Genomic DNA, 16,876 nt, shown 5'->3' with positions numbered 1-16,876 from the left:
AATCAGAAACCCCCCCCCCCCCAAAAGTGCCCCTCCGACCCCGCCGGCACTACACATTCAATTGCGCCATTACAGTCGTTGCGAAAGCCGGAGTTTCGCGATTCGCGAGCCAGAATTAGATTTCACATCTTAAAGCGGCTGCATGCCGAACCTAGAAGTATCATCAAATATGGACCAGGGCCAAGAAGGACAGCCACAATGGCACGAGGAGGCCGCAGGCCTGCCGTCTCACTACTCCCCGCGGTCTCGGGCGCTCGGCCACCATGAAGGAGCAGCACCCAGCGCCGCGCAATTGCAAAGGGACAAGCTCTCCCTGTCAGCTCTGGGGTCGCTGAACGAACGCCCAAGGTCCTCGACTGCCTCCTCAACACACTCAGATGACCAGACACCGCTCCCCTCGTTACTGTCACCTCAATTCACCCCGCCGGCGACGCCGGGAACAGCGACGCCTTCCACAGAACAACCCCGTAGTGTGCCTGTGGACTCTTCACTGCCCTCTGGAGGCGCTGGAGTCAAGCGACCGAGACTGTTAGAGACACTACCCGACGTGCAATGCATAGTACGAGCACGGATCCCGACGGTAAACGGAACGGAAATGTTCCTACACCTCTACACGAACAATGTAGACAACAAGGAGCATCTGGCGATCGTGTTCGGCAACAACATCAGAAGTAAGAGCCTCGACGCGCCGCGGGAAGGCGAGACGGAGATGGACCGCATGGTTCGTGGCGCATACACTGGCAGACTATACCCAGGGCGGACGAAGAGCGGCATGGTCGGATCTACCACCGGCCCAGCCGAGCCAGAGGCGCCAAACGGGCCGCCGCTGGTGAGGATTCACTCCGAGTGCTACACGGGCGAGACGGCATGGTCGGCGCGGTGCGACTGCGGCGAGCAGCTGGACGAGGCCGCGCGACTCATGGCTCTGCCGTCGCAAGTCAACAACGGCGGCATTATCATCTACCTGCGCCAAGAGGGCCGCGGTATCGGGCTTGGCGAGAAACTCAAGGCGTACAACCTGCAAGATATGGGCTCGGATACCGTCGAGGCGAACCTATTGCTCAAGCATCCGGCAGACGCGCGAAGTTATGGCCTGGCGACCGCAATGCTGTTGGACCTGGGTCAGGAGGAGGTCAGGTTACTGACCAACAACCCCGATAAGATCCGTGCCGTCGAAGGACCAAATAGGGAGGTTAGGGTCAAGGAGAGGGTGGCCATGGTGCCACTCAGTTGGAAGGGTAAAGGCGGATTTAGGAGCCAGGAGGTGGAGGGGTATCTGAAGACAAAGGTAAGTCACGCTGGAGATGGAGTAGAGGACAATTTGGACAAGAGTGCTAACAGTAAGACAGATCGAGAAGATGGGGCATATGTTAGATATGGGCGGACTACCACCTACAGCATAACCCGGATCTACAAGCGACGTGTGATGTACTCTTTAGCGGTGTCCCACGCGATCCAGTTCAATCGCGGTACTGGGCAGAGACCCGGGCTGCTTTGTGAGCACTCTGTAGATGGGCGGACTTGTGCATTCATGAAAGCCACTAGGTTGCACATGTCCGAGGAAGTGGTTCTACCCACTACTCTGGACATCATGATGCTTTCGCCGATTGCGCGACTACGTACATACCAAATGGGCAAATAGACAAGCACCGCATCTGTTATTGTGTATCTGTTACAACCGTACGGGTCTGCTTCTCGCGGACTTGAAACTACTTGGGAGCTGGTGTGAAGGTTCTTTGGTGGAATTGCCGATGCGAGACGTGTCATGTGAGATGACGCCTGATCCGACCTCATGAGACCGGATATGCGCAAAACGAAGCTATGCCAATAGACAAATCACTGTGTTTGCTCACGGTCTCCCAAGTAGAGTCGGTTGGGTCTGGCAGGTTTCCAGAAATCTGTACGGAGTACATCTGTAGATGTACACGTACATAGAATGCATGCATGCCGCCCCACATTGATTTGAGGTTGCGTTGCCTTTTCTACATAAAAAACTTTAGCGCGTCGTCCCTCCATCGCGAAATTCATTAGCGCACCCGCGTCTTGTCTCTAACCTACTTAATTTATTAATTAAGTTCTCCATAGGATTCTACTAGACTAACCTTGCACCAAATCTAATTCTCAAGCTCATATCTTATCGTCGCCATACCATGTAATTTCTACAGTACCAAACCCGTGTAATCCTTCAAGCTTCACATCTGCGGTACCAAACTGAAGCTTCATAATCTGTCATTCTTTTGCCATTGATTTACTTGATAACCCCCGCCAAACGCTGCAAGCATACCACAACAAGACTCCTGTTTGTTGCAACCAACATCGCCTCGGGACCAGCTTCCTGACTGAACTCAAACCACCACCCATGTCTTCGTGATGGCCACACACATGCGACTGCGCCTCGTCGTGCGTCGGAACGGCCTTCCCGAGACAAACGTCATATGGCCCGTCCCCCTCGAGAACAAGCCCACCATCTCGATCCTCCTGGAGCACGTCAACGAGATCCTCCCGCTGGAGAGCACCGACTGGGGACTTGACGACTACACCGTCGAGCTGAAGGGCAGCGATGGCTCGAGCTTCGAGTGTTTGCATTTCCAGCTTGTCGAGACCGTGCTGAAGGAGGACGATCAGGTCTTGTAAGCTTCAATTAAGCCCCTTTGAATCCTAGGTCTTTCAAGCCGTGCACGAGCTGACTTGTATTTCCTCAGCATTCGACCTCTGCTCACAGATGACCTGCGCCGACGACGTGTCAGCGGAAGACTCCAGATTTCTAACGACGGGAAGCACTTGATCGACGGAATAGCTTTTGGAAGACCCTTGATCAGAGCACCCCGCGGGCGACCCGCTCTCGACATCCCACCACGAAAGCGAAGACGAATTGGCTTCCAAGACGAGGTGGAGGATGTGAATGAGGATGAGCACGACGACCCCGACTATCAGGACCCGCAGGAGCTCCAGGAGCCCATGTTGTTGCTCACCAATGGCGAAGAGCAGCAGGGTGACCGCAGGAGGAGCATCAGGATCGCTGCCGACTTTGATGATCTGGACGCCAACCCGCAGGACGAGAATGAGGGCGACCATGTGCCTCTAGAAATGGAAGGTCAGGACTTGGACCAGGAAAGCTCGGGATCAGATGAGGACGAAGATGACGATATGGAACATGAACTCAGTGAAGACGATGAGGACGACCTGGCGAAGGAGCTCGAGGACTTACAAAAGGATGGCGAGGACGAGGACACTGATGCTCAGTCGACTCCGGGCTTGCTGCCAGGAATACCCCAGGATCCGTGGAAGGGCCAACCTAGGCAACAGGCACGTCCAATGTCTGCCAATGCCAACACCTCGGCAAACGGCGGCCTCTTGGAAGAACAGCTTCTGGCCACTCTTTCAAAGGACTTGCTCAATCAAAACCTCCATGACCTCCACAAGATGGCTGCTCTCCACACTGCCTTTCCCATGGCACCTGTTCAAGTTTGCCACGAAGTCCTTACGGCTGAAGAAGGAGACGTCAAGAAATCCTATCTCACACTTCTTCAAGCCTTCCAGCCAAAGCTTCCTGAGTCTGAGGCTCTGAAGCGATCCGACTTTTTGAAGGGATCTGAGCTCTTGAAGCGATGGCACGAGAATCAGGGCCAGCTCTCGCCGCCTGAAGTAAATGACAACGTCAACATGGATGTTCCCGATGTGGCCGATCAGCCGGACGATGACGACGATGACGAAGAGTCTGAAGACGAAGAGGATGAAGGTCACATGAACTTTATTCGCCGGTTTGATCGTCAAGGTCTACCTCCTGGATCCATATCCTCTGGCAACGCTCTCAAAGCCATGGCCGATATCGCCAATGGCCTGAAAGGTACCAACGGCGTTCACACCTCCTTCGAAGATAACAAGTCAAGTGGTGATAGCAAGGCGATATCGCATATTCCGACGGGCAGCAAGCGCAGATTTGACGAATCTCAAGCCGTGGACGATGACGATACGTCAAGCAGCGGGAGCAGCTCGAGCTCCGATAATGAAGAAGAGGCGAATGACGATGGCGCATCTGATAGCTCTTCATCTGATAGTGAGGATGAGTATGGCGGTGTCAATGGCAACCTCAATGGCGACGCAGACGGCTCGGATACCAGCAGTAGCGCAGCCAGCAGCGACAGCGACAGCGACAGCGACAGTGATAGTGCTCCCGAGGAGCAGTCTGTCAGAAAGGCCACAATCGCCAAACCAAAGGCAACCAGTCATATCCATGTCGGCGTCAACCACTCTGATACTACCTCTAGCAGCAACGAAGACTCAGATGCCGACGACGAGACATCGTCTTCAGGCGAGAGCTCAGACGATGATAGTAGCGACTCCGAGTCAAGCTCTGGCTCTGACAGTGGAGAGAGAGACGCTCGTACGAAGCGACATGTACCTAACGCAACTGCAACGCAGAACCTGCACAATGCCGCTGTCTCGAAAGCGCACTCCCCACCAGTTTCCCTTAAAAGCACAGGAATTCCTGGCACAGGTAGTGTTCAGACGAAGAAGCGTAATGAGCGGCGTCGTCTGGCTCAGAAGACCAAGCAGGATATTGCACGGGCTGCAGCCCTTGGGACACTTCCCTCAGTTGATCAAGATGCGAGTCCCGCAGACGAGTCAACCCATGAAACCATGAAGAAGAGTAAAGCAGATATGGACAAGGAGCTCTTCGAGGCCAAGCGACAAGCTCTTCTTGATGCTATCTCCAATGGTGGAGTGGAAGTTGGACCAGGCGGCGAGCTAGACTTGGGTGAATCCCAAGTCGGCAATAAGCGGAAACGAGACAAACCAGACACACCGAAGAACGTCAAAAATACCAAAATGTCTGACCAAGACATTCCCGACAAGACACCAAAGGACATCACCGCTGTGACCGCCGTCGCAGAGGAGACAGACTCGCCATCTTCAACGCAGAAGAGACGTAAACTTGATCTGGGCGCAAATCGTCGATTAATTTTTGGTGCACTTGGGCTTCGAAACCCCAAGTCCAAGGATGATGAAGACAAACTGCGAAATAAGCTCATGAAAGATGTTCGACCCCTTCAGAATGCTAGAATAAGCGAGGAAGAGGCGACGACGAAGTCTGCTGATGTGTCAGAGCAACAGAAAGAGAGGGCACCGGTGCTTCCCGACGAAGACCCGGACGCTTGGCGACAGAAAATCACTTACCGAGCCGTTGAGTGCTGCCAGGAAGGAGTCGAGCTGAGCGAGCCACCTTTTCCTTTCGTCCAACGATGGGACCCACAACAGCAAAACGGCTGGTTCCACAAGAACAACAAACGAGGTGGCCGCGGCAAGAAAGTTGAGCGGAACCAACCGCACTTCTACCAAGATGACCAGAGTCAAGGGAAGAAGCGAGTACACGAGTCTCAGGGCTGGGATGAGAGCTACTACGATGACTCAATGCAGGCCGCTCAGACTGATGATACACCGGATATCGTGTTAAACTATGATGATGTCCAAGACCATACGGTTAACGGCGCTAACGATACAATCCACATGGCTGACATCGACGATTTGCCGTCTTTGCCAGATAATCTTAACGATCTGAAGCCTCTTCATCCTGGTGAGGCACAAAATGGCATGGTCATTACCTGGAAACAGTTCATCATGTCCAAGGCCACCAAATGGCAGCCACAAGTTCTTAGCCTTAGTGGAGTCATCTGCAGAATTGATGATGGTGCGACAGGTCTCGAGGTTCTCCTGGCAAAGCGCGATCGCGATTTGGAAATGCCGGAGAAGGAGTACGACAACAATACAGGACGACGCGTCTATGACAAGTTTGAGGCTCCAGAGGTAGATGATGACGAGGAAGAAGAAGATGAAGAGACCAAGAGAATGAGAGAGGGTTACCGAACATTGAGTTTTGCTACAATCCAGGACCCTCGAATCTTGCAACCTGCCATACCCCTGGGCGAGCCAGCCGGAGAAACTACTATCCCTTCGATTGAGCAGGAACCTGAGGAGCGTACTGAGCTTCAACAGACCAAAATTTCCGAGGATCTCAGGGAATGTGTCGTCAATGCGGACGTCACTATGGAACCTAAAGATACCACATTCGAAGGATTCGACGATAGTATTCTGCCACACCATGACTCCGAGGTCATGGATACGACCACGGACGAAGCTCACCCCGCTCAAGAGGTTCGCAGAACGACCAAGTCGAGCGAACCATCCGAGACCCCGAACTCATTTCTAGAAGGTATTGCACAACACTCCATCTCCACTGTCGGCCATTTGGGAAAAGTTAGATCGCCAGCCGAGAACTCAGTATCTGACCTTTCACAGGTTAGCAGCCCTTCACGTCAATTGCACGATGGAACGACAAGTATCATCGACGTGTCGGCTGGCGATGTTTTGCCTTTAGAGCTCTCTGATGGCATTTCTGCATTAATCGAGCAAACCACTTTCGACCCTACGTTTTCGGATTCTGCCCCTGAATACGAAGAATCCTCGATGCAAATACATGAAGCAGATGTCATCACTGGAACACCGAGAATTTCTCATCACAAGCGTAAAGTTCCTTCCTCGTCTGCAAGCAGTGTTCGTAGCGGCCGACAACCTGACATGTCCATGAATCTGGATATGGACCAACCGTTCACTTTTAGAGCCACGACTGAAGATTCTACTGGGCATGATGATCAACAAAACCACGGAGTTTCGCTTGTCTTGGGAAAGGTCACGGAGATCGTCGGCGATAGCGAAGACCAGGATGAGACCCCAGTTCCTTCTTCTGCTCAGAAGAACGGCAACCTCGAAACACCGAAGAAGCATAGTGCTTACGTCAAGGATAGCCCGTCAAAACGAGACTTGACGGATTCTGTTTCATCGACACCTTGCTCGTTGGCCTCTCTGGGGACAGTCTGGTGTACAGCAGCGACTTCACAACGAAATACACAGAGCCCCTCGAAGGTTCAACTGCTGTCGAGTATGAAGTCAGAGAAATCACAGACGTCGAATGAGCACGACGCCGAGTACGAAGAGGCCATGCGGAAATTGGACGACTTTTCTGAGGACGAAGAAGTCTCACAAAGCGTAAGCAAGATCAGTGATAGCTTCAAGAAAAAGAGCCAGTCTTCAAAGCCGCAGACCCAGTCTTCCTCGTTTGGTGGTGCAGCCAACAACGATCGGTACATGGGTTGTGGCTCTGACTTTGACCGTCTTTCATCACTCCCACCGCGTGCTCGTACCGACATGAAGATCTCGCCACCTCCCATTCTTCGTCGAGAGGGTACCAAGAAGTCCCAGGTCCCAGCATCGCCACCCATCAAGACTCGAGACTCCCCCCCGGCATCAAAGACCAGACGTTCGAATCGCACCTCGTCGCAATATAACTTTTCAATCCCGTCCGGCACACAAGTTCTCGAGATCAGCAGCGATAGCGACGAACCGAAATTCGTAGAACATTATCCAGATGACGACAAGGATGAAAGCTACTCACCAGCAAGAGACGACGACGAAGAGAACATCTCGCGTGCGAGATCACCGAAAGCACCCGGCTGGGTTAAGAAGAGCCGTCCTGCCGGAGGCTCCACGGCCCCATTGGCGTCCCAGAAGAAAGCGCCGAAGACTAGGAGAGATGTCGGTACCTCTCAGAACTCGTACAACTCTCAGCTTAGAGGTATGGAGAGTGCTGCGGCTGCGATGAAGAGACTCAAGAAAGGCACCAAGGTCAAGAGTTTGTTCTAGGAGATGTACCGCGATTGGCTTTGAGTATTTTCAGTTGCAGGAGGAGTTGAAGCACGAACGCCGATTGGCAAGCGGAAGAGTGTTCGCGTGTGAGAACAGTATTGTATTGGACGTTATACCCAGTGAGCAGTGTTGTCATAGCTAGATCAGCTAACATGAATGGTTTGAACTTGTACATCGATGACTTCTGTCCGTCGTGTTCCTGTGCACTTTCTTCATTGCGAAACAACTGAAACCCCACAGCTAGACAAATAGGCCCGCGTGCCAACATTATTAGTCAAATAAACCCATACCAAGGGAACGTTTTCCCCCTACGTAAGCAGGATCTAGATCTCTAGGCTAGTCTAGACAGATATCCGATCGACCGGCTCTCGCCTGCATGGAGGGAAGGGCATCAAGATCCCCAAAAAGCTTGGCGCCAATCACTCGTGGGTATGCGCTTATCTGTGACGTACCGGGCCGCGGGATCGTGGTTAGCCTTATCAATAGAAACCACCCCTAAAAGAACGACTAATTGACATGAAGCGTTGACCAGACATCCCTCACTCACAAGCAACACCGTGGGGAATCTGAGTGAGGGCGGACTGATAAGCTTCCGTAGATAGCGGTGATTTCCTGGGGTTCAATGTTCGTTCTTCTTCATAGGATGAGGTGCAAGTATGGTTTTGTGAATGCGAACGTGGAAACCCTGAGATCGGACGCTTTATAGTAGTTACCAGCGGTGTTCTGCCGCTCTGGTATAATACGTTGTGTAGACACAGACATAAGAAATAACACTTGTTTTCAGTAAGAAATTTTTTCCCAACCTTTTTAGAAAGTTAACTCATACTTCCCCCAGTATCAAAATCCAGCTCTACCGGGAGAAAGCTTGACGTGCTCGACATTCACCGGACCATCCAACACAATGCCGGACAGCAACACCCCAGAACCCACGGAATCAACTCCCCTCCTCCTCCCCCCGCACCCCCCTCCCTCCACAGCACCACCACCGTCCCACCACGACAATACCGCAGATCTCGAATCCCTCCTCTCCTCACAACTCTCCAAGCAGGAACGCGGCCCGCACCCATGTGCCCCCGGCGGCGGCGAGCGCCTGCCCTACAACGACTACGCGACCATCGACTGGCTGCACGAGCTGGCCAGGGACTCGGCGCGGCTGCGGTCCGCCCGGGAGCGGTGGGGCGCGGGCGGCCTGCGCGGCGGCCTCGCGCGGTGGTGGGAAGGGGCGCAGGGGTGGGTCGCCGCGGGCGTCATCGGGGTCCTGACGGCCCTGGTGGCGGCGGGGGTCGACGTCGCGGTCGCCCTGGCCGCGGACTGGAAGGAGGGGTACTGTGCCTGGAACCCCTTGCTGGAGAGGGGCAGGTGCTGCGGGAGGGAGGTCAGGCGGCCGGACGGGGACGGCGGAGGACAGGCGTGCGAGGACTGGAGGAGCTGGGGCGGTGCGGATTGGGCCAGGGGTTATGCCGTCTACGTCGCTTTCGCGTTGCTGTTTGGCCTCGTGGCTGGTAACGTCACCATGTTGACGAGGGCGAAGCTGCCGGCTGTGGAGCAGGAGGAAGAAATAGACGGCGAGGCCGACGAGACAGAACCGAGGAACAGAGGAAAGAGCGACGGAGGCGGTAAGATGATGTACATGGCCGCAGGATCGGGCATACCCGAGATCAAAACGATCCTCTCGGGCTTCGTCATACCGCATTTCCTGGACCTGAAGGTCCTGCTGGTCAAGGCGGTCGGGGCGACGTTCGCAGTGGCCACGGGTATGTGTCTTGGCAAGGAAGGGCCGTTTGTGCACATCTCGACCTGTGTCGGGTACATCGTTGCTCAATGGTTTCCAAAATACGGCGCAAATGACAAGAAGCTCAGAGAAATGCTGTCCGTGGCCTGCAGTGCTGGTCTGAGCGTCGCGTTTGGCGCGCCGATTGGCGGTGTGTTGTTCAGCTACGAAGTAAGCAGCTCTGATTGTCTTTCGTGGTTTGGCTTTTATTGACATGATGCAGGAAATCAGCACGTACTTCCCACGCCGAGTCCTCTGGAAGTCCTTCCTTTGTTCGATGGTGGCAGCAGTCACTCTCAAGCAGCTGAATCCTACCGGGACAGGGAAGCTGGTGCTCTTCGAGACGAACTACGGCACCAACTATGAGCCGGTTCATTATCTCGTATTCGTCATTCTCGGTATAGCTGGTGGCATCTTCGGTGGTGTTTTCTGCCAAGCCAACTTTCTCTGGTCCAAGCATTTCCGGAAATACAGTCTCATCAAAAACCACCCGGTATTGGAATTGACTCTGGTCGTATTGGTGACTGCCGTTTTGCAGTTCCCTAATCGCATGATCCGTGACACGGGTGACGTGGTCATGTCGAAGCTATTGGTGGATTGCAACAGGCCCCAGGAAGATTCGTGGCTCTGCGCTCAGGAATGGAGCGAACACAAGGGGATGTACTACTTCTGGCTCATCGAGGGGACACTCATCAAGCTCGTTTTGACCATCATTACCTTCGGCTGCAAGGTGCCCTCTGGCATCATCATTCCAGCGCTGGATGCAGGAGCTCTGTTCGGGCGCCTGGTCGGGCAGCTCCCGTTTCTGTTCCATTCGATCTCGCCTGGGATATTTGCCATGGTCGGCAGCGCTGCCTTCCTCGCGGGCGTAAGCAGGATGACAGTCAGTCTGACGGTAATCATGTTTGAGCTGACAGGCGAGGTGAATTACATACTGCCGTTCATGATGGCAATCTTGACTGCCAAGTGGGTTGCGGACGCCATATCATTAGAGAGCGTGTACGATCTCGCGCAGCACGTTCTGGGCCACCCGTTTCTGGACCCGGAACATGCACTTCAGCTCGTGCGGGAAAACGGAGGCACAGTGGAAGATCTGATCCCGCCCAGACGGACGATGGAGGAGATTACCCTGCATGTGGGCGCCGAGTACAAGATTTCAAGAACTACAATAGAAGGCAAGCTGAAGCAGCTCAAGGCAAGAGGTCTAATGGACGCCGGCCTTGTGCTCGTGACCGAAAAGGGTACCTGCCACGGCTACTTGCCCGAATCAGAGCTGGAATTCGGGCTTTCGCTGCTGGAGGGAGGACAGAGCGAAGTGGATCTGCTCGAAGGTCCCCTGAGCGACTTTGTAGACAAAGCTCCGCTGACAATCTGCAAGGGCTCGCCAGTTGAAATGGCGGTGGAGATGTTTGGTAAACTGGGACTCCGGTTCCTGATTGTCGTGGAAGAAGATACTGCTCGGGTGTTGGGCGTCATTATCAAGAAACGGTTGGTTAGCTATGTAGATCGGTTAAAGAGGTAGTGTCTGGAAGTTTCCCGTGGTTTCCAAGCATGCCATAATCTCGAGGGCCGGGACCCGGACAGGTCTCATCTCACATCTGCAGCAGGCCCCAGGTTACGATGGTTTTGAAGGAGATAGAGGGGCAGTGGACATCAATGGCGATATCGGATAGGTGTTTTGTTGTATTTCGTGGCGGAATGTCCCATCTTGTTGGGGGTATATGTACAATGGGCTTGACCTCGCCCGATCTCCATTCATGCCAATGCCAGTCTAGTTGCTTCGTGCGCCCTCCTTGGCTTCCCTCAGCTCGTTCATCTTGGCCACTCGCTTCTTGAACTCGTCGTATTGGCACTTCTCGTAGCTGTGTCGCTCGTCCTATATGTTCGGGGGCGGTTAGCATTCACTGAATTCTCGGCGGTGCCCTCGTGTCAATCGGGTCGGTGGACTTGTCCTCTGGGCACACGTACACCACACTTCCACGGCAGGTAGTAGCTCTCTGTTCGGCATCGGTTCAGAGGGATCAACAGGTTGGCGCAGCCGTCTCTGTATGCGAGGGGGAGTTTGGCCTCGCGCATCTCCTCGCGGGTTGCCTCTGTGGTGGTGATTAGCTGCCAATCGCCAGCATTGGCTGTGGTGGCTGGTTCGGCTTACTGGGCAACGATTCGAACGAGCTTCCGGCCATGTTTGCGGTCACGTACGGGGCTCTGGCGTGAATTGATCTGAATAATTGCGACGATGATGTTCAAGCTTCGAGTTCCGATTGCAGTTCCAGTCCCAGTCCGGCGAAAGAGCCAGGGCGCTTGGACCCGCACAAGCCACAACACGCACGCCACAGACGGACCCACCTTCAACCTTCGACCTCCAAACCCTTGCCCAGAACCAGTATGTTCCAGTCCACTACCGGGCAGACCGGGGTGCCTTTGAGTAATACACAATTAATTGTACCTGTCTGCAGGGAACAATGTTTTGCTCCTATCGGACCAAGTATTACCACCGTACCGTGCCCGCCCTTACAAACACAGACTATGTCGTCTGACCTCGTCTCTACTGGACGTTTGTGATCCGTCCGCGAAATCGCCAAGTGGTCAGGAACTCGAGGTTCTTGCATAGGTTTGCCAGCGGCTTTACTGTGGCCACGTTGTTCTGCTAAGCTCTCGATCTACCAATCGTCGGGTACACCCTAATTCCGTGGATGCCGTGACTTGAACAATTGTCAATGCTCGACGTCAACACATTGCTCGTAATGTCGTGGCCAATCATCGGGCTAATTCGACATGCTCTCCCGATGCGGCGGCAAACGTTGGAATCACCATCAATCTTTAGTTCGACAGCTCATTAAACACAGGTATTACAGAAGAAATTGATCAAATGATGGACTATTGTTCACGGCATAAAACTTTTTTGGCATTGGACCCTGTAGTGCATATAAATCATCAGGCAAATAGTGCGACTACTAGTGCACTAGACAGGACATCTAGTATCGCAATGCTTCTCAAGACCAAGCTCCTTGATAAAGATATCTGCCGCCCTCTATCCAATTGCCAATGCGGTGGTGTTTGTGGTTTCACCAACATTGCTTAGCGAAATGCTCAAGTCTCCACCTTGAAACTCTCTACGCTGGAGACTGTGAGGGAACAATCTACCACACCTAGCACCTCACCGGGAGTCTTCTTGCATGTCCCTAATGAGTGCTAAGTAGTGCTGACGTGTTCTCGAATATACTGCTCGATAATCGCATCATTCTCGGCAGTATGTTCGGTATCAGTGACGAACTCCAGTGAGCCGTCTAGCTTGACAAGTGCAGGTTTGGACTGAGCAGGGAACTGTGGATGGCCGCCTGCCATCTCACCGCGGTAAACCTGCATGCGGCGAATGATTTCGCGGTGCTTCTTGTATATCCGTACGTGCTTTCTGGTAATACAGGCTGTTTAGTATTCGACCTTTATATAGCGACATGTGCTAAGCTGACAATGTGGTAACATAGCAGGTGTCCACCCCAAAAGTACTTGAACATTTGAACTCACTTGTTCCACCCAAATGGTAGTTCAGCTATTTCTGTTCCACTATCTTGCTCTCTGATTCTCGATAGAATCACGATTTCCGTCACTTCTCAATATCCCTGGCTGATTCTGATCCTTTTCATATGGTAGGTCCACTTCTTGATCGCTGCTGCCGCCTCCTTGGGTAATATCTTGAACCACTCGACATGTTCCTTCATACATGCTTGACACAAAATCTACGTCTATAGGCAAAGCAGTGCTACGGAAGAAGAGAACCAGACTATAGCAGCATTCATAGCCATGAGGTATCTATCAGTCAGAATGAGTGCGGGATGCTCAAGTTAATAGAGCGATCTAAGGTGCTCTAGTGTCCACGAGTAATCCTTTTCTGATTTGCCCAAAGAAAGGCAAACTCTATGCAGAAAGAACGCTGGCAAGAATCGACTCCAATAATGTCAACCAGTGGTATGTGGTGCTTGCTTGTATTATATATGTAATCTAATAATAAAACATCAGGGTTGTACTGTAAGTATGTCACAGAATTCGGACGAGCGAAAAAGATTGCTGTCAATTAATTATCTGAGTCTAGACGGACTTGCCACTAAAACCATTCTTTGTCTGATTAGTCAACCAGCGCTTGATGCTGCTCTGGCCTTTATGTAGGTCTCTTCTCGTCTCCGCGACGTGATTGTATATGTCCCGTTGGGTTGCTAGCGTCACCGAATGATTATGGAGATAGTTCTTATATCTTGCGGAGTAGTTCTAGATATTGTAAGGCTAGAGATGGTGGCAGTATCTTGCTCTTTAAATGGTCGATATACTAGGTATGCAGAGAGGTGCTCGCTTGGTGGGTGATTGTGCTTACCCCATTCTTTATTCGGACGATGGCTCAGGATCTATGCACTCTCATCCTGCGAATCTTTGGCGAGAAGAGAAAATTTGCAGCTAGTCCTTCGGCTCGAGGTGCGGTGAACTCATTCGGAAGATAAGCTCGGCGACTGTGTGTTTCGGTCACATGCGTACACCACCTTGACCCGCCCGCTTGAGGTCTTTGTAGACTTGCCGGTAGTAAAAGCATACCCTCGAGGCTTCGCCAAGGAATTGATGGCTGTAAGAAGAGCTTCACGTGAGTTGTATATGACTTCCGGCGGGAGGATATCTTCCACAAATGTTTGGGCCATTTCTACCCACAGCTCGGTGACTCATTGCTACTTCAGAGCGCGTCTCGCACGCACCAATGGGAGGATGTACTCGGTAGTGATTAGTCGGTGGGCGCGCCCAGGCGGCCACCTATCAGTCGCCGCAAGACCAGTCTGGAAGCTGAACTATTTCCAACCGGGGAGGCTTGCAAGAGGCTAGAGGCGCGAGTACAGGAGAACCATGGACCTCGGCACCTCACAGGTTGATTGAGAACCTAGTATGGATCGGTTCTTGGATAGTAATCATGACTATAAATCAAAGCCGACTGATTGTTCGGCAGTTTACACTACCGGAAGAGGAAAAGAGGGAGTGCTTGGAGATCCCTCGGCCTTCAAGTTATAATCTCTCTGTCAAGATGAGCCTATATCCAAGCATACTGCCCACGTTAATGTGGTGCCCACTTTTTGTGGTCTAGCGGTATTGCGACACTCTCTCTGGACCAGACCACCCCTACTTTCAACTTCAGCACGAGGAGCTCAAATATTAATCTGCATCTGTTCCTACTTATTGTTTTCTCATTTCTGATGGTTATTGTCCTTCAGAAATATCACGCAACCAACATGCCTCGACACCTCAGCTCGATCGATGGAACAGATTTATTCTATCGCTATTACGGCCCAGAAAATAGACCGCCTCCTTTCGATGCAAACGAACAGTCTCCAGCAGCCCAAGGGCTCACACTCGTGTTCCTCCACCAGTGGCCTCTCTCATCCCGCATGTACGACTCGATCTTGCTGAGTCTTTGCGAGACGCACAGATTCCGGGTCATCGCCCCTGATAGACGCGGCTTCGGGAAAAGCCAATGGACCGGCGATGCCGTTGGAAATGGCATTGGCTACAAGGAGCTCGGGGATGACGTTGCGGGCCTGTTGGAGAAAATCCAGCCAGGCCCTTTTGTCTTTATCGCCACCAGCATGGGCACGGGCGAGGCGCTTTTGGCGTACACTGATAGTACTTACATCCAGGAAAACTGTCGTGTAAGTAGGACAAGAGGTCAAGCTGTTGAAGCAAGTAGACTGATGAAGTGATAGGGCATGATATGGATTAGTACTTGCCTGCCACATCCTGTTGCCTCTCCCAAAAACCCGAAGGCTTTGCCCCGCAGCGTCTGGGATGCGACGCTGATGTCATTGAGAAAGGATAGACCTAACTTCCTCTCCAATGGCTTCAATGGCCCCTTTGGAGTTGGAACGTCCGGTTCGCTCTCAGAGAAAGAATTGGCGTTTTTCGAAGGAATATTTTTCGAAGCTGATCCAATTGCTGTTGAGCGATGCCTCCAGATCTACACGTCGGAGGATCTATTCGAGGCGATGCAGACCTTTGGGCAAACCTTTGATAAGCCTTTTCTTCTGATTCACGGCGGAAGTGACGGAGGGGTTCCGGTCGAGGCGAGTGCTGAGCTTATCCAAAAGCTGGTAGCTCAGGCAAGACTCCGCATATATGAAGGAGGGGGGCATGGTGAGTTAATAGCGTCTCAATAGCAAGGAAGCTGGGCTAATCCTTTCTACAGTTTTGGTTCTTGGCTACGCAGACCGTCTGCGAAACGATATTCTTGACTTTGTTGGAAGCCTTGAAATATAGATGGTCATCGAGAGTTAGAGCAAGAAAATGAACAATTGGCCAAGAGTTTAAAGGAATAAGCATGTATGAGTGACTGCCGCCACTTCGTATGGCTAGTTGGCTACCTGTATGTCGCTGGATCACCTAAGATGGCCAAGTTACGGCCGCTTGGTCAAAAAAGCACCTGCCCAGAGAGATCCTGGGTTTAGAAGCTCAGGATAAATCTCCAGCATGCGCTCATAAAGTTCTTCAGCCGTACCGGTGTCGGAACTGATCTTGTCAAAGTTCTCCAAGTACGTCTTTGTCTCGTGGATTGCTTCAGGCCCGAACCCCTTGCTTGGATCGCTATGCCCACCCACAACATGCTCAGGTCCGAGTGCGGCTATCTTGTTCAACGCATCAATCCATTCGCCCCGCTTGGCGGCCGTTCCCGACTCGCCCAGGTACGGGTGGGTGTTTGCGTACACGGCGTCGCCCGTCACAGCGAGCTTGATGGACGGGACCCAAAGAGTCGTCGTGTCATCCGTGTCTGTGTGGCCAGTCCTGAGGACTTCCAGCTTCTCGCCTTCTAGTTCAAACTGGTCCCGAGAAAGAGGCTGGGCGATCTTGAGCGTCCGGGGAATCTGGTTAGGAAACAACTTTTCCCAGAGACCAGTCAGACGCTCTGGCGCAGTCTCGAGTTCCATCCTGGCCACAACTTCGGGAGTTGCGACCAGAACCGCGTCCGGGAACCGTTCCAGGATGAGTGCGCTGCCAAAGAAATGGTCGCCGTGGGCATGAGTGACGTAAACGTGTGTGATGTTGTGCCCGCTTGCAACAACCCAGTCCAGAAGCTCATGTGAAGCGTCCGAGGTTGGCTGCGCGTCGACCAATACAGCGTCTTTGGCTCCGTAGATCAAGGTAGATGAGGTGGGAACCCACTTCAGGTTGTCATGACCGACTGGCCCAGTTCGGGTGGCTGAAGCACGCTTGCTGAAAAATACTTTGTATTGCAGACCCATCTTCGGGCAGTGAAGATTTGTTTGAATGGTGGTATGGATGGCCAGTAAAGGTCTGTCCAAAAGCACCATCGTTATTATAGCCCATGCTGTACGTGGGTGAACCAGGTGTCTGCATATTTGCCAATGGTTAAGCCGGCATGTT

At 52.7% G+C, this 16,876-nt stretch overlaps 6 protein-coding genes across 6 annotated transcripts; 4 read left to right on the top strand and 2 right to left on the bottom strand.

The window, feature by feature from the left end:
* Positions 1 to 169: 169 nt before the first annotated feature.
* On the top strand, positions 170 to 1,403 carry BKA67DRAFT_657916 (GTP cyclohydrolase II-domain-containing protein; the record flags this gene model as incomplete). The annotated part of the gene is made up of 2 exons (XM_046107192.1): positions 170 to 1,288; positions 1,350 to 1,403. 2 exons carry the CDS (start codon positions 170 to 172, stop codon positions 1,401 to 1,403), a joined length of 1,173 nt encoding a protein of 390 aa, XP_045960288.1.
* A 967-nt stretch (positions 1,404 to 2,370) lies between these two features.
* Positions 2,371 to 7,698, top strand: BKA67DRAFT_657915 (uncharacterized protein; the record flags this gene model as incomplete). The annotated part of the gene is made up of 2 exons (XM_046107191.1): positions 2,371 to 2,630; positions 2,703 to 7,698. The coding sequence occupies 2 exons, from the start codon at positions 2,371 to 2,373 to the stop codon at positions 7,696 to 7,698; spliced, it is 5,256 nt and encodes a 1,751-aa protein (XP_045960287.1).
* Positions 7,699 to 8,791: 1,093 nt separating this feature from the next.
* Positions 8,792 to 10,988, top strand: BKA67DRAFT_507319 (voltage gated chloride channel; the record flags this gene model as incomplete). The annotated part of the gene is made up of 2 exons (XM_046097149.1): positions 8,792 to 9,643; positions 9,696 to 10,988. Coding segments are annotated over 2 exons (2,145 nt in total), but the record flags the coding sequence as incomplete, so codon positions are not given.
* Positions 10,989 to 11,243: 255 nt separating this feature from the next.
* Positions 11,244 to 11,655, bottom strand: BKA67DRAFT_657913 (NADH-ubiquinone oxidoreductase B18 subunit-domain-containing protein; the record flags this gene model as incomplete). The annotated part of the gene is made up of 3 exons (XM_046107190.1): positions 11,244 to 11,348; positions 11,441 to 11,565; positions 11,625 to 11,655. The coding sequence occupies 3 exons, from the start codon at positions 11,653 to 11,655 to the stop codon at positions 11,244 to 11,246; spliced, it is 261 nt and encodes an 86-aa protein (XP_045960285.1).
* A 3,078-nt stretch (positions 11,656 to 14,733) lies between these two features.
* Positions 14,734 to 15,754, top strand: BKA67DRAFT_657912 (Alpha/Beta hydrolase protein; the record flags this gene model as incomplete). Its single annotated transcript, XM_046107189.1, has 3 exons — positions 14,734 to 15,150; positions 15,205 to 15,631; positions 15,684 to 15,754. The coding sequence occupies 3 exons, from the start codon at positions 14,734 to 14,736 to the stop codon at positions 15,752 to 15,754; spliced, it is 915 nt and encodes a 304-aa protein (XP_045960284.1).
* Positions 15,755 to 15,891: 137 nt separating this feature from the next.
* BKA67DRAFT_592115 (beta-lactamase-like protein) lies at positions 15,892 to 16,734 on the bottom strand (the record flags this gene model as incomplete). Its single annotated transcript, XM_046104803.1, has 1 exon — positions 15,892 to 16,734. The coding sequence occupies one exon, from the start codon at positions 16,732 to 16,734 to the stop codon at positions 15,892 to 15,894; it is 843 nt and encodes a 280-aa protein (XP_045960283.1).
* Between the last annotated feature and the right edge of the window lie 142 nt (positions 16,735 to 16,876).

This window comes from Truncatella angustata (assembly GCF_020726525.1).
Source record: "Truncatella angustata strain MPI-SDFR-AT-0073 chromosome Unknown BKA67scaffold_3, whole genome shotgun sequence".
NCBI classification, from domain to species: Eukaryota; Fungi; Ascomycota; class Sordariomycetes; order Amphisphaeriales; family Sporocadaceae; genus Truncatella; species Truncatella angustata.
This window is presented reverse-complemented; position numbering and strand designations above follow the sequence as displayed.